The following is a 15,010-nucleotide window of genomic DNA, read 5'->3' on the forward strand; positions in this document are numbered from 1 at the left end:
CAATTTTAACGACTGGTATCTCGTCACTCGTTAAGTCATAATTAATTACCATTTAACTGCCGCATCTGTCGCACAAAATGGAAATTTGTGTTCCTTTCTACCGCTCATAAATTTCGCTACTACACCAAATATGTAACAAAAGAATTTCGCTTCTTTTGGCTTAGTTTTTTGTGGCTCTGTTGTATTTGGCAGCTCCCAAATTAAGCTTTGATGAATGGCGTGTGTTGACTTCCGTTTGGACAAAAAGAAGTAAATGTGTAAAATAAATGGAATTTAAAGTGCCTTTGTGGTAGAAGAAATATGTTTAAAAATACGTAACAGGAGTATAGTATCATACTTTTTTTTACTATTAGAATCTTTTAAGCCAAACAAATAAATAATTTAAAAAAAACCCCAATAATTGTTTCCCCTCCGGCTACTCTGCCTAATTATCATTTGAAAACGTATTAAGCTCCGCTCACGGATTTCGTTGCGCATACGCCCCGTAATTGCGATGTCTCTCGGTTTTTCACTCAAACGAAATCGATGCCAGTTGGTCATGATTTCGGGGGAAGCTTTGATTATAATTTACAGTCATAGTTAGCATATTTTCATTGTGGCTTCTTTTTAGTCATGCCCAGAAAATCTGTTTACAATTTCACGGCGTATCAGTGTCATTAAAAATGCAAATATGCGGGAGAGCAGCGAGTGAGATACTCGAAAACCGGTTTCCTAGATCGACCTTATGCATTAAAATATAGATTTTAGAGCTGCGTTGGTGTGGCTTGATATTCGCGCTTAACTGAAACAAGCCAATAAAGTAATTCTCTTAGTAAACAAACGCTGGAGCTGGAGCCACTTTGTTTTGTTTCTACGCCAGTTCGAGATGATCTCAGTCGGAATGTATTCGCTTACTTTGTATCGCAATCGGATTCGAAATCCGAGCTTGCGTTTCGCATTTGCGACGCAGAAACACAATCAAGCATCTTTTGGATGCTCTCTGCATGCCAAAGTTGACAGAGTCGTCTTACGGATCGCCCACTGTGTTCGGTTCTGATTTACGTCTGTCCGCCTTTTGTATCTGTTAGTTTCAATATTCGATTCGAATGCGGTAGTGTGTCGACTTGCACTTCCTTTTCACCAAGCTACTTATTGCCACGGCTGAAAAAATCAACCTGTTCTGCTCCCAGCCGTACGCCCCTAATTGTTTTACTTGTTTTTATGGCTTTTTTAATAACTTATTAGCTGGTAGCTTGGGCAAGATCAAGGTGAAACTCTGGTGAGGCGTAACAAGGCGGCTTTTGAATACAAAAGCCAAATGGAAATACAAAGAGCCATATTTGTGTGGTTTTAATGAATGAAATCATTAGGGTTCTTGGGTAACAAGTGTTTTTTTTAGTAAGCTACACCCCCCATTTCCTCACTTCTGGGAATAGTGGAGTTCAAATATAGATACTACAAGTAAATATCAATTTTCGTAAATCATTTTGGTTACACAATCTCACTTTTTTTAAAAAAGTTCGTCAATACACAATTGTTTATATATTAACAAAGAAATATGATACCAACTTTCGCTCCTTGTGGGGAAATATATTAGTATAGAAAACTAGTTATTAAACTATTGATAAAAGATACAAAAACACTGGAAAATCATGTTAACATGCTGAGGCAATTTCGTTTGCTTATGTTTATGTAAATCATATAAGGCTGGGTTCATATGTAAACAAACGGCAACAACATGATAAATGTGCGAATTGTGTGCGTTAACAATTCACACAGCAAGTTATCTTCGTTTGGTTTTTATTTTAGCAAATATTACCGCGACCTTGCCGAAGCGAAAAGAGTACAAAAACTAGTCAAATAAGCTCGGGGCCCCAGTGATGTGATGTAATGTCTAATGTTGTGCTTTTCTCTTCCCCTTTTGCAGATAAAACTCAAAAAGGTCCTGGGCCTCACCGTGTGCAGCAATGCGGCTCTGGATGTGTCCCCAGTCAGCGGCCTGCTGGCCTATCCAGCTGGGTAAGTTTCATATATGTACCTCAAGGACGTGACATATCCTGTGGATTCGAAAACGAAACCATCAGAACCGCCCACTCATTTCCTATTTGCGTCAGAAAAATGCAATTCCGTTGAATTTTGTGCTTTAAGTTGCCACCCCCCCTCGTTTTCCAAAAAAAAGTGAATGAAAATGGTTGATTTTATCTCTGCTCAACTGTCGCACATGGCTGCATTTTTCCCATCTCGTCGAGGAAAATCTGTGACAGTCCGGCTGGGAGGGGAAAATGGGAGGGGCAGAAGTGACATAATGTCAACGAGATTGCTGTTTTCCCGCAGAGGATTTGCATATGCCACTGAATGTTTGCCTAGCTCACAATACGTTTCAACACGGCGTATACGTAATAAACTGAATAAGTGTAATCACCAATGACAGATTGGTTAAGCGAAAGCTTAGTGATAATGGAATGCGGCAGGAAATTAAGTGCGATGACGTTTGATATTTGGTTTAAAGGAAATCCACGCCAATTATTTGTCAGAAAGTCAATTTATTCCGCGCACTTGATTCGCTTAAATCCGAACCTTTTTGCCCATTTAACTTGCCGCTTCTTGGTCCCGACAACATTTCAATTATAGTAAATTAAGCCGGGGAAGTCTACTAATTATGCGCATTAACAAAAAGGGCATATTTACGCTTCCATTGCGATGCAAAAGTTTTTTCTTGGCTCACATGTATGCATAGGACCATTTGCAAGCACGAATAAATAGAAAATGCTGAGGGAAATTCTCTTGCAGGCTAACGCGAAAGTGAAATGCACTCTAATTCCTTTTTTTAATAAGTGTGATAAATAAATAAAATAGGCAGTTAGTTAACTATTTGTTTTTTATATATACCATTTGTATATATATTAAGTGCTTATAGCTAGCCGACAAAACATATGTCCTAGCTGAGGTAATCCCAGCTGGAAGTGTATAGACCTAAGTGAAAGATGTGGGCGAGATGCGCTCATTAACCGAGCAACAGTAGCAACAACAGAAAATAAAACCAAGGAGGCCAAAGAGCTTAATAATGAGCCAGGCGGGCAGCAGTTAGCTTCTGGCATTAGAGGGTTAAGCGGAGGCAGGAAGTGGTTGAAGGTGGCGGGGTGTAAGGAAAGGACCAAGCAGTGCATCCTTGGGCATTTTAAATGGATAGCCAACTTAGCCGTCTGGCGTGGTCAAGGACGTCTATAAGTGATCGGGGCCAGCAGATGGTAGCATTGGGTGAAGGGCCTAGCCAACTTGTTTATAATAAATATTTAAATAAAAAGGCTGACTACAAGGTACGCTGAATATTAATTCCCCCATGTTTTCTAATAACAAACTGTTTGGCACTTGCACAGTCATCGTAAGTTATATACACACTATGTAAAAGTCTTCATAAATGCGATATCATTTCCAACATTCTAATTCATTTGTCATTTAATCAGCAGTTTAACGAAATACTCTCGGAAAAAAGCTGTCTGTAGCGATAGTAGTAATTAATCATACTGCTTTATTTTGCTTACTACTTTAATCCTAATTTTTATGTGGTTTCTGCTGTGCCAGCATTTAATGACTGCGTCATGTATTAAGTATTCGTATATATACTAAAAATTCAATATCTACGTTTTGCAGCTGCACCGTGGTGCTCTTCAATGCGAAACGCCAGACACAGGCCTACCTGGTCAACACCTCCCGCAAAGCATTCACATCCGTGGCGTTCTCCCGGTGTGGTCGCTACGTGGCCACCGGGGAGTGTGGCATCAATCCGGCCATCAAGGTCTGGGAGCTGGAGACTCCGAACGGAAGTCTGGAGCACTGCAGCGGCGGCAGTGTTGTTGCGGAGTTTGTGGACCACAAATACGCCGTCACCTGTGTGGTGAGTCCTCGCCTTTATTGCATTTATTTAATTAAATCGAGGTAATAACGCCCTAATCTTAATCCGCAGGCCTTTTCGCCCACTGGCAAGTACCTGGTTTCGGTGGGCTCCCAGCACGACATGATTGTCAATGTGTTCGACTGGCGGGCCAACCTCAAGATGGCCTCGAATAAAATCAGCTCCAAGGTGGCTGCCGTGTGCTTTTCCGAGGATGGCAGCTACTTTGTGACCGTGGGCAATCGCCACGTGAAATACTGGTATCTGGAGGGCGGAAGAAAGGTAAGCAGGACTATGAGATAATTTTTAAAATCACGAAGGACTTGAACATCGAATACTGTTTAAATGATATACAATACAGTGGAAGTACTTTGCTGCTTTGAATATTTAATGACACACTCTATGCTGAAGGTCAGGAGCTAATGATTTATGTCCTTTGCAGTACAAGGATCCTATTCCCCTGATGGGTCGGAGCGCAATTCTGGGCGATTTGCGGGACAACGACTTTTGTGCGGTGGCGTGCGGCAAGGGGATATGTGCGGAGAGCACGTACGCCATCACGCGGCAAGGACACTTGGTGGAGTTCAGCTCCCGACGCCTGCTCGACAAGTGGGTGCAGTGCCGCACCACCAATGCCAACTGTATCTGCGTGAATGAAAGGTTCATTCTCGTGGGCTGTGCGGAGTCCATCATCCGCATCTTCAATGCGGCCACGCTGGAATACGTGACCACTCTGCCCAGAACTCATTACCTGGGCGTGGATGTGGCCCAGGGCATCCAGATCAACCACATCATGTCGGTGCCACAGCAGGCCAAGTTCCCCGACTGCATTGCCATGGTGTTCGACGAACAGCGTTCGAAGGTAGGGACTTTCAAATAGTTTGGCAGTAATTTAATGCTAATTATTAATTGGTTTTTTTCAGGTGAGCTGCGTTTACAACGATCACTCTCTTTACATCTGGGATCTGCGCGACATCTCACGAGTGGGCAAGTCGCACTCGTTCCTTTATCACTCCACTTGCATCTGGGGCGTGGAGACAGTGCCATATAACGTGGAGCGGGAGCCATCGCAAACCCTTCCAGAAGAATGCTTTGTCACCTGCTCCTCGGACGACACGATCCGTGTCTGGGGATTGGACGGATGCACCAACAACGATATCTATCGGAGGAACATCTACTCCAAGGAGCTGCTGAAGATCGTCTACAGCGACGATGAACTGCAGTTTATCAAGGATCAGGGTTCGTCTCTGTTCGACAAAGCTGGAAACTCCTCCTACGATGGACGGAATGGAGTGCGGTGCATCAAAATCAGTCCGGAACTGCAGCATTTGGCCAGTGGAGATCGTTGCGGCAACATACGCGTGTATAGCCTGGTAAATCTGCGCCTGCTCACCACTATCGAAGCCCATGAGTCTGAGGTGCTTTGCTTGGAGTATTCCAATGAGAAGATCGAACGAAAGTTGTTAGCCAGTGCCAGTAGGGATCGACTGATCCATGTTTTCGACGTGGCGCAGAATTATCTACTGCTACAAACGCTGGACGATCACAGCTCCTCCATCACCTCCATTAAGTTTGTGGGTGCAGGACTCAATTTCCAGATGATCAGTTGTGGCGCCGACAAATCTATTATGTTTAGGAGTTTTCAGGTGAGTCTTGCATTGCTTTATATGGCCCAGATGATCTAATCTTTTTCTTCAACAGGGAAATATCTTCATGAGGGGCACCAACACCTCAGGAAAGACGACGTTGTACGACATGGAGGTGGACTCGAATGCCAAGCACATTTTGACCGCCTGCCAGGATCGCAACGTGCGGGTTTACGGAACCCAGAATGCCAAGCAAACAAAGACCTTCAAGGGCTCTCATTCAGACGAAGGAAGTCTGATCAAACTCAGTCTCGATCCCAGTGGCATCTATGTGGCCACTTCCTGCACGGATAAAACGCTTGCTGTTTATGATTACTACTCCAATGAGTGCATGGCAAGGATGTACGGTCACAGCGAGTTGGTCACGGGACTCAAGTTCACCAACGATTGCAGACATTTAATTTCCGCAAGTGGCGATGGTTGCATTTTCATATGGCAAGTGCCGCACGATATGATAGTGACCATGCAGGCCAGGATGTCGCAACAGCGTTTAAGATCTGGACATGCTCCATTGCCGCGACCCTTGGCTCCCATTTCGCCACCGGATGGTATTGTCCTGGAATCGCCTACCAGTGAAATAGAGCAGCCGCAATTGCAGCCCAAGTTCGGAGTAGCCGAAAGGTTTTCCGATGTGGGTCAACTGCCTCAGTGGGCGATGCGAAAAGCAGCAGCCGATTCGGATAGTGGGGCCTTGTCCATACCCACGCCCATTGGTGGATCTGCAACTGTGCCTGGCATGCATGCTGCTTCATCGATGGGGAATCTAAGCTCATCGCCCAGTCAACAGATGACAGGACTGGCACCCCGGGCCAGGGGAAGATGGGCCCAGAGGAGCACTCAGTTGGAAACGGCCGATGACCTGCGTTCCAACTCCGAAAGTCCTCTGGGAACCGTTTCGTCTGTAGGTGGTCACAGCGGTGTGAATGTCCAGACTTCTGATTACAATAGTGCCTCTTCCAAGGACATTACGTACAATCAAACCTACTTGAGTGAGGACTCCTCCATCGATTCTGGGATGGAGACGCGAAGGGGCGAACTCAAGTTCATTGGCAGCAGCAACAACGGAACGGTAGTTACTGTGACCTCCGTTTCCTCGATGGCTGTTTCTGCCTCCAATGGTGCCATGTCGACGGGTTCTGGAGCTGCCCAACAGCGTCTCCAGTTGCCGGATAAACGGTTAAAGCCGGGTCTGCGATTCGATACCCATACCCATGATCACGATGGAGATGTGGAGGACATCTCCGATGGAGAGAGAACTAGCTCCGATCACGGAATGTTCTACAACAACCTCGCGCCCAGCACGCCAACGTTAGTATACTCAAATTAATTACAGTAGCAAATAATGTAAACGAATGCTTTATCCCCTGCAGAGATTTCAAGGTGACGGCCATGAACGAGGATGAGCTGCGCAAATCGGTGCGCCGTCAGAAGTTTGAAAAGTCCGGCCTTCAGCTTACCCCTTCGACCCTCAGCGGAAACGGAAGTTCGCATACTGCAAGCACCGGAACTGGAACCTCCGATACCGAAGACGAAGGCTCCACGCCCAGTGCCGAAAATGCCGAGCGGTCGCTGGCCTCGACGTTGGGTGGCAGTTCGGAGAATCTGCCCCAGGCCAGCACCAACAGCTTCCTGCACGCCGCCTTGCCAGAAGGACCGGGACTAACAACGCCAATGGAAAGGGGTGGCAGCAGTAAGATATTATTTCATCTTGGGAAATCTCTTTACGGATTTAATTGCATATACTTTCATCTTCCAGGTCGCCGCAGCATCAGCGCCAAGCACAATACGGAGAATGGCAAAAGCGTGGCCGCGCCGCCCACCATCACCAAGTCGTATACTAGCACCAAAAAGGAGGAACTGCTGCAGGTCATCAACAAGGTCAAGCAGCAGCTGGAGAATGTAAGTGCTGGGGTCAGGAGTGACCTTTCTCTCAGTGTACTTCCGTTTAACTGTGCCTACTGTGCGGACTTTACTGCTTCGTCGGTTTTCCATTATCTGAGCACTTTTATTTGCCCATTTAATTTGTGTTTTTCTTTTGTTGTTCTTCTGTATTTTTATATGTGTCCCTTATTTGTTTATGGTGTCTGGTACGCCCTCCAATCTCCAACCTCCCACCCCAAATACACATGCACCCAAAAAAAAAAAAATAATAATAAAACCCTGACCGACTCTGTGTGTTTAGGGTACGCGAAAAAATGGCAACACACGGTTGAATGCTATAGCTGAGGTGAGCCGATTTTTTTTTTGGAATCTAAAGACGTTTTGCTTTCTTAACGACGCTTTAGGCAGTTACATTTTGACAATGCTTTTAAAAACATGGGAGAAAGACCCAGCGCACTGCATTACAAAAAATAAAAGAACACATAGATAATAGTTACCCTCTAAACCTCTAAAACTCTTACAAAAATAACTAATTTATTAAAATAACTAAAAACAAAAAAGTTAATTATGCATCGGCCGGGAATCGAACCCGGGCCGCCCGCGTGGCAGGCGAGCATTCTACCACTGAACCACCGATGCTTCGTGTTTTAACGAAAATCAAATTCCCACCACACTAAGCTGTTTCTAAAAATAGCCTAAACTAGCGATTACTAAAAACTTACTTGGTCTCATGAGTCGAGTGAGCTGCAGATCAGCGATCTCCCTCAGCCTTTCACTCCATATCACAGCTCTCAACAAGAAAACCACTCACAATTTTCTGACTCAATTCCATAACTTTACTCATTTAGTTTTTACGTTTGCTAACTTTACTAACGATTTTGTGTTAATTTTCTTTAACTATTATATTTACAGTCTATGCGGTTGGGTGTTTTACTAACTTATGTTTATGGTTACGTTCCCTTATTCATTTTACATTCTTTGACCCACAGGTAGGCCATAGACCCCTCCGGGGAAGCCATAGCATATCGGACCTGAGTCTGGCAGCCAACTTAGATGGATCGAGGAATGCGGGCGGAGGACCTGGACGTTACACGAAGCCAGGTAAGGAACGGGGGAAGAATTGAACCCAGACAGCTTTAAAACCAAATGAATATCCCCTCCAAGTTGGATAGTAGGCTAATATAACCAAAAACTCTTTCTCCCGTTGTTTGCTCTCTCTGTTGCCTATCTCTCTTTGAATATTGCTCTCCTATTTGTGACATCTGCGGTAAAACTAATGTATTACAATTCGGTACCATTTGTGATCAATATGCCCCATTACTTTGATACTTTGACTAACCCCATTAGTTGCCTCCCATGACACTTCGCAGTATACTAGCCCTCAAAACACAACAGCAACGTCTGCAACAACGAATACCCAGCAGCAACTCCAGCCACCAGTGCAGCAGCAATATCAAATTCCAAAGGAGCCACATCAGCAAGCGCAGCAGCAACATCAGCAATATGCGCCTCCTGCCTCCCAAAAATTTTTCAACTGTGCTGCCCCGAAATCGAAGCTGCAACAGAATTTCCAGACGATGCGGCAGGTGCAGCAGCACTATCCGCCCTATCCACATCATGTGGGTGTGCATCAGATCCATCCGCCTCCCGGGGTTCCGTTCGGAGGATCTGCTGCGGGGTCCACAACTTCAATGCGTTCGCATTCCCAGCCGCAAAATCGCCAACAGCAGCAGCAGCAGCAACAAAGAGCAAAGAGGAATCCAGCTGGGAACAACAGGCGTACGCCTAGCATCCTAAAGCACTACAAATCATGTCCAGTTTCTCCAGTCCACGAAGAGGTAGAATGGTCTGCCGAGGGAAACGAGAGAGGTGCTCTGCTCGGCGAGCCCAAAAGGCACTCTGTTTATGCTGATGATGCTAGAACTATTCTGGACATGATCCATGCTGATACGGAAAAGATGATTGATGAGATCACCCGAAAATACGGAGATCTGGATGAACCCGGTATCCCAGCATCGTACTCAATGCCAGCGAATCTGAGAAACTTGGGAGGACTGGGTTCCACTGGTGATTCCACGCCCACTGGCAGAACTACACAGTATTACGTTTACAGGGAATTTTACCAATGCGAGAGGAAGGTGTCCCTCTCGGATATACTGCAGCCCGAGCAATTTGCGGCCAGTCAGAGAAGATTGGACGAGGCCAGATTTCTGGAGACCCAACGCCATTCAAGTGCCAGTTTCTTCCTCACCGGCCAGCAGAGTCAGGAGTCACTCTCTCTGCTTTCCGATGGCGATGGTCCTGGAAGCTATTGCAACAGCTTGGAAAGCGTACTGTCGGATGAAAGTGATTGCCAGAGTGCTCCCCTGGAGTATCCTCAAACTCAGGTGGCTGTTCTTCAACAGCGCCATGCCGGCATCCGAAACTTTATTATCCACGGTCCGGTGTCCAAGTCCTACGGGAACAGCCCCAATGCCTACGGCAGCTTCGACTACTATATGCGACAACAGCATTCCACAACAACGGACAGCTTCGATGTTACAGGCTACAATCTGGAGCCACTGAAACCACTGCCCAGTTCTAAGACATATCCCAGAATAGCTCAGGTTCAGGTGTCTGAAAATATACCCACTCTGCGATCCAAGAATAAGCAATATACCTCAGGTGTTAACAAGTCCTTAAGTACGGACTTCGCCCAACAGCGACAACAAAGGAATTCGAATCCCATGCAATCAGGTGACAATCTTTTTGTGAGGAAACCACTGAAACCGCCGGTGCCAGCAAAACCTCACAATCTAGTCAGCACCTTGAGCCACACGGAGAAGCAGCAAAAACAGAAATCCCAGTCCAGAACCGCCAGTGTTGTCCAGCAATTTGAGCATAATTTACAGAAATTCGAAAAGGAAAAGCAAAGGGAGCGGGAACAGCAAAGGAGGCCGGCGATGCGGAGCTCAGTAAGTTCTGGAGCTCTGGCTGGAGGATCAGCCACCCAGAGTTGTCTGAAGAAAGTCTCCCGCTTTGATACCAGCGAAAGCAGTCGAAGGGCCACCAGTGTGAGGCAGAAAAATAGACCAAAGATCTCTGTGCGCTTCAACACAGTCTCGCAGATCAAGTATACGCCCAGTGCCAAGAGGGAGAGGCTGACGAGAGAAGAGGAGCCACCGGAAATGGAGGTGGGCAGTTTGCCCAGCGATTATGGAGAGCGCAGTTTCGAAATGTATTTTGCGGAGAACGGAAATGCTCCGGAGAATCTGGAAAACATGCAGAGCCTTAAACTGTACACCAAACCCCAACTTCAAGCAGTGGTAGATGAGATACAACAAGAGCGGGAAAAGTATCGAAAAAACCTTGACAACGCCGGCAAGATCAGCGGAAAGGGAGGAAGTGGAAAGGGAAAAGTAGCAGGCAGCTCCACCAGCCACCAGTGCCAGAATATAGCCAAAAAGATCGACATCATCGAGAAGTTAATCGCCATGGAGGAGAACAAAATGGAGCAAATACGTCTGGCCACCGAATCGCGATTGAGGCCCTTCAACTGCAATGCCAAGGAGAAGGGCTATGTGAAAAGTTTGACCATGAACTTTGACATGCTGGCCAGAGGTGAAGATCCCACAGATGATGAGGATCTGGCATCCAAAGATGCCTCGAATTTGTGCGCCTATGCGAGGAACATCCGCAGAAACTGCAGCTTGCCAGATGTCCTGGAGAGCACCGATTTCACTGGCATCTACAACAGCCAGGGTGTGGAGTTGGCGAAAGAAGTGATTGCCGACGATGAGAGCGGAGATCTGGCGAACCCAGGGATCACTGCAGATTGCACTGAGCACGATGACATCGGACAGACTGTTGTTTTGAGGATGGAGCCAGGTTTGAGCCCCATTTCCGCCTTGGTTGTTGTGCCTCTTGAGTTTTTCGCCACCTTCATTTGCGCACCCACAGTTATTTACTAGTTTTTATTTCCCCTTTTTGACCACCACCCGCCATTTCTCGATATCCTAGCACAGTAAATACCATAACCGCATGACCCGAGCCGAAACTAATCTCTGACCCACATTTCAGGCAATCCCAAAACGCTCAATCCCATGCCCATCGAGGAGTCCTCCATACGCCGCGCCTGCTCGCTGAGCGACCTGCACATGGGCAACTTTGGCAAGCGTAAGCACCCTCGGTTCTATACCCCTGGTGTAAATCTCAAAAGTACTTATTTTCAATTTTTGGACCGATCTTGCAGCTGGAAAATCGCAGAATGGCACTCCACAGAAGCCGCAGGTCCAGCACCGAAATGGAAACGTCTCACGATCGGCTAGCAAAAGGAACAGTTTGCAGGGCAAAACTGGGTTGGGTGCCTCCAGCAACTCCATGAACGTTCTCAATCAGGGCGTAAGTACTAAGCAACCAATTCATTTTCCATTCCTAAATTATATTATCCCTCTTAATTTTTATGTAGAGCGACTCGGAACCCGAGGACAGCAACCGCTTGCGAAGTGCCAGCAACGGGCAAGGACGCAGCAACGGACCCATTGGTGAGTAAATTTAATTCTTAAAATGAGAAATAATCAAATTAACCTAATCCATAACCTGCAGCTGCGAATCGCCAATACAGCAACAAGATTAACAATGTTAACAACAATCGGCGAAAGACGCCAAACTTTAGCAGCGGTGAGTGTCCTTGTTTTGTCCTCTTTCGAACGGAAATAATTATGTATACGCCCCCATTAGCCACGCCCATTCAGGACGACTCCAGCTCCGAGGAGACGCCCAATAGCACTGTCAACAATAAGCCCATTGTGCCACCAAGGCCTAGGAACCTGGCCTTTGATCACAAGAGCAAACTGATGATCAACAACAGTGGCAGCCCCGGCGGAAATGCCAAACAGAGGAGCGGAGTGACTTCCACAGAGGATTTCGAGGGCACAGATCGTAAGAAAATATTTCAAAATATATTTTTAAATATTTATTAACTATGTATGTATTTCCTTGCAGCTGAAGCCCAAGTACACAATGTGATCAATAAACTTTATACAACCACACAAGCAGCTATGCAGCTGCATGCGAATCTGAAGAATACGCTGCTGCTGAAGGAACTGGAGAACGCCCTGATCATGTCCAGGAATATGCTAAGCAGCATCACCAATCGGTAGGATTTATAGTTTAGTGTGAATCTACAGCCTGCACAAAAAGAACTGTATACTCATGCAATGCTTAGATCCCATTCAGAGTACTAATCGAGACGATATCTTTTTTCCAGACAAGCGGATAAGACGAACAACGGAGGCGGGGGATTAGGAGTGGGTGGTAGTGGGGGATTGAACCACGATCAGCTGAACGCTGACAACGGAGACTATCTGATGATGGTCAACAACTGTGCCGATCTTTTGAGCAATTTACGCACAAAGCACAAACCCGATGACTGTGAGAATAACTCCTAGTGTGTAGAGCTTAGGATAGACTAAATGACTAATCGAGGGCAGCGGATCTGCGGGAAGGACTAACCAACACCTATTTATTTAACTGAACCCACACACAGGCGAACGGCAAGCAAATCAAGCAACCAACCACTAATTTGTAATTAATAAACATTCACAGTTGATGTAAATTTATTTTCTTAGCAATTAGTTCAAGTTGCGTAGCCGCTAAGTTTTCTGTTTCGTTTTTGTGCGCGTGTGCATTTCTTTTAACGATAATTTATATGTCAACCGATTGCGTTTAGCTTGAATTAAATTCTGTAAATGTTAAGTTTAATAAGCTTAATAGGTTTATGTACGTGTTAAGTGTTATTTGAGTTTAAGGCGGAATGATACGGAATGACCGGACCGGTCGAGGAGTCGAGCGAATTGTTACAAAGTGCGCTTAGTCTATGCCTTCTTTCTGTATGATTTATTCTCTCTTTTTGTTGACGTTCTGTATGCGAATCACTCCAAATGAAAAAGAAAAGACAAAAGTACGAGAAATGTGTGTCAAATTTGAATATTCCAAAATTTCAATTTATACCCATATACTATGTATGCCTCTACTCACATTATATTTATATGCATCTAGACATGCCACAAATGATTATCTGAGAATTGCTTATGTGAAGAATCAAAGATATTCAGATGTTTGATCAGAGCGAAGAAATCTATTTCCAATCAATTTGTTCTGTAATTATTCTGTATTAGTTAATTATTCGATTGTATTTGCAACAATTATAACACTACCTATAAATATACATATATACCTAGATATGAACTTGAATTAGTCCTAAAATTTACATTACAATAATTTACAACTAAACAAAATGTATTAAATTTAACTTAAAATAGGAAAAACCAACACTTACGATTAATTATGCTATCTAAACTCAGAACTAAACTAAAAAACAACTAATTCAAAGCGAAAATAATACATAATGCATAATTTTTGAAAACATTAAACTATTTCTTGTTTTACTACCGATTTCTATTAACAAAATATCGCGAGGTCCATTCTCTTAACGACTTAACCCCGAGACCCCATGAACTTAAGGCTCACACTTTTCTTGATTTGGCGGCAAAGTTTTTGGGGTCAAGGAAATCTAAACCCTCAGAGATCCTGCACATATGCAAACGTCATATGACACCAGGATTGCCAAGAACTCACAAACTATATATATATATGGGATGGACTTCATTCAGAACCAAATAATATCCTCATCTATAAGCGACTAAAACGACTAACTGCAGGAATTGTGTATTGTTACGCCTAAGAAATATTGAAAGCCATGTAATAAAACATAATTCAACGTTTACTGAACAAAAGTAAAGTTTGGAGAACCCAATGTGTGAGTCAATTACGGATCGTTTAAAATTACCTTGGCAATCGGTGTTTATTACCGCCTACAAAGAGATGACCGCGCAGCAGGTGACGTAATCGGCCAACATGTGGGACACAATCAGTTGGGCATCCACCACCCCAAAAGTCCAGCTAAGGGTGTACTCCACTTAAAGCTAAACGTTAAATTAACGACATATTTCATGGGACACAATAAGTTTATACCCTTACATGGTACCAAACATGAGCTTACACCTTTGAGATCCCACCTAGGTCCATCCCAAAGTCCCACCCACCCGGAAACCCACCTCTCCTCCTCTCCCCACACACCGGCAACACAATGTGAGCAGGCAATGGTTGTTCAGTTCGGCGCTGACCCACGGCTAAGGGATGGCCATTGATACTTTTGGCAGCCGGCGGGCTTCAATTAACGTGTGTCAATATTGAGTTAGGCCAACAAGCGGGCACTTCCGTGGACGGGGGGAGGTGGGGCTGGAAGGTCCTGTCCCACTCGATAACCCAATAAAACTGAATGGCACGTTCGATGACGGACTCACCCCGAAAGACAGCACTCGCCCTCCTTCTCGCTCCCGTCGCTCGGTCTCTTTCTGGCCCTTATGCTTTATGCATAATTTACGGCAGCGTCCAATCATAAAGCGGGTGAAAAGTTGAGCACGAATGTTCCCAATAATGCCAGACACGCCCCTGCCCTGGGCCACCCAACTTTCGCAGGACCCATCATCTCCTGAATGTCTGAATGTGTAACTCGGACCATGGAAAAATAAATACAAAAATGAAGTGAGCAGTGGGAAAAGTGTGTATT

At 45.1% G+C, this 15,010-nt stretch overlaps 1 protein-coding gene and 1 non-coding gene across 9 annotated transcripts in view; one reads left to right on the forward strand and one right to left on the reverse strand.

Moving 5' to 3' along the window:
• Positions 1–14,179, forward strand: part of LOC6617422 (mitogen-activated protein kinase-binding protein 1) — a 55,360-nt gene extending 41,181 nt beyond the window's left edge. For 3 of the 8 annotated variants that reach the window (XM_032725438.1, XM_032716068.1, XM_032727421.1), the window contains 17 exons: positions 1,907–1,998; positions 3,631–3,874; positions 3,944–4,153; positions 4,314–4,733; positions 4,795–5,517; positions 5,573–6,825; positions 6,888–7,207; positions 7,274–7,416; positions 7,700–7,744; positions 8,388–8,499; positions 11,458–11,553; positions 11,630–11,778; positions 11,846–11,921; positions 11,983–12,057; positions 12,118–12,318; positions 12,382–12,535; positions 12,647–14,179. In XM_032725438.1, coding sequence (XP_032581329.1) covers positions 1,907–1,998; positions 3,631–3,874; positions 3,944–4,153; positions 4,314–4,733; positions 4,795–5,517; positions 5,573–6,825; positions 6,888–7,207; positions 7,274–7,416; positions 7,700–7,744; positions 8,388–8,499; positions 11,458–11,553; positions 11,630–11,778; positions 11,846–11,921; positions 11,983–12,057; positions 12,118–12,318; positions 12,382–12,535; positions 12,647–12,827 — 4,494 coding nt within the window. In that variant the 3' untranslated portion in view covers positions 12,828–14,179. Of the gene's footprint in view, positions 1–1,906; positions 1,999–3,630; positions 3,875–3,943; positions 4,154–4,313; positions 4,734–4,794; positions 5,518–5,572; positions 6,826–6,887; positions 7,208–7,273; positions 7,417–7,699; positions 7,745–8,387; positions 8,500–8,745; positions 11,266–11,457; positions 11,554–11,629; positions 11,779–11,845; positions 11,922–11,982; positions 12,058–12,117; positions 12,319–12,381; positions 12,536–12,646 lie in introns of all 8 variants that reach the window. The other 5 variants (XM_002041711.2, XM_032714254.1, XM_032714787.1 and 2 more) reach the window with 4 other exon arrangements.
• Trnag-gcc lies at positions 7,967–8,037 on the reverse strand. The gene has a single exon. It is a non-coding gene; the product is annotated as a tRNA-Gly (tRNA).
• Positions 14,180–15,010: the final 831 nt, after the last annotated feature.

Source organism: Drosophila sechellia, chromosome 2L (genome assembly GCF_004382195.2).
Source record: "Drosophila sechellia strain sech25 chromosome 2L, ASM438219v1, whole genome shotgun sequence".
NCBI lineage: Eukaryota > Metazoa > Arthropoda > Insecta > Diptera > Drosophilidae > Drosophila > Drosophila sechellia.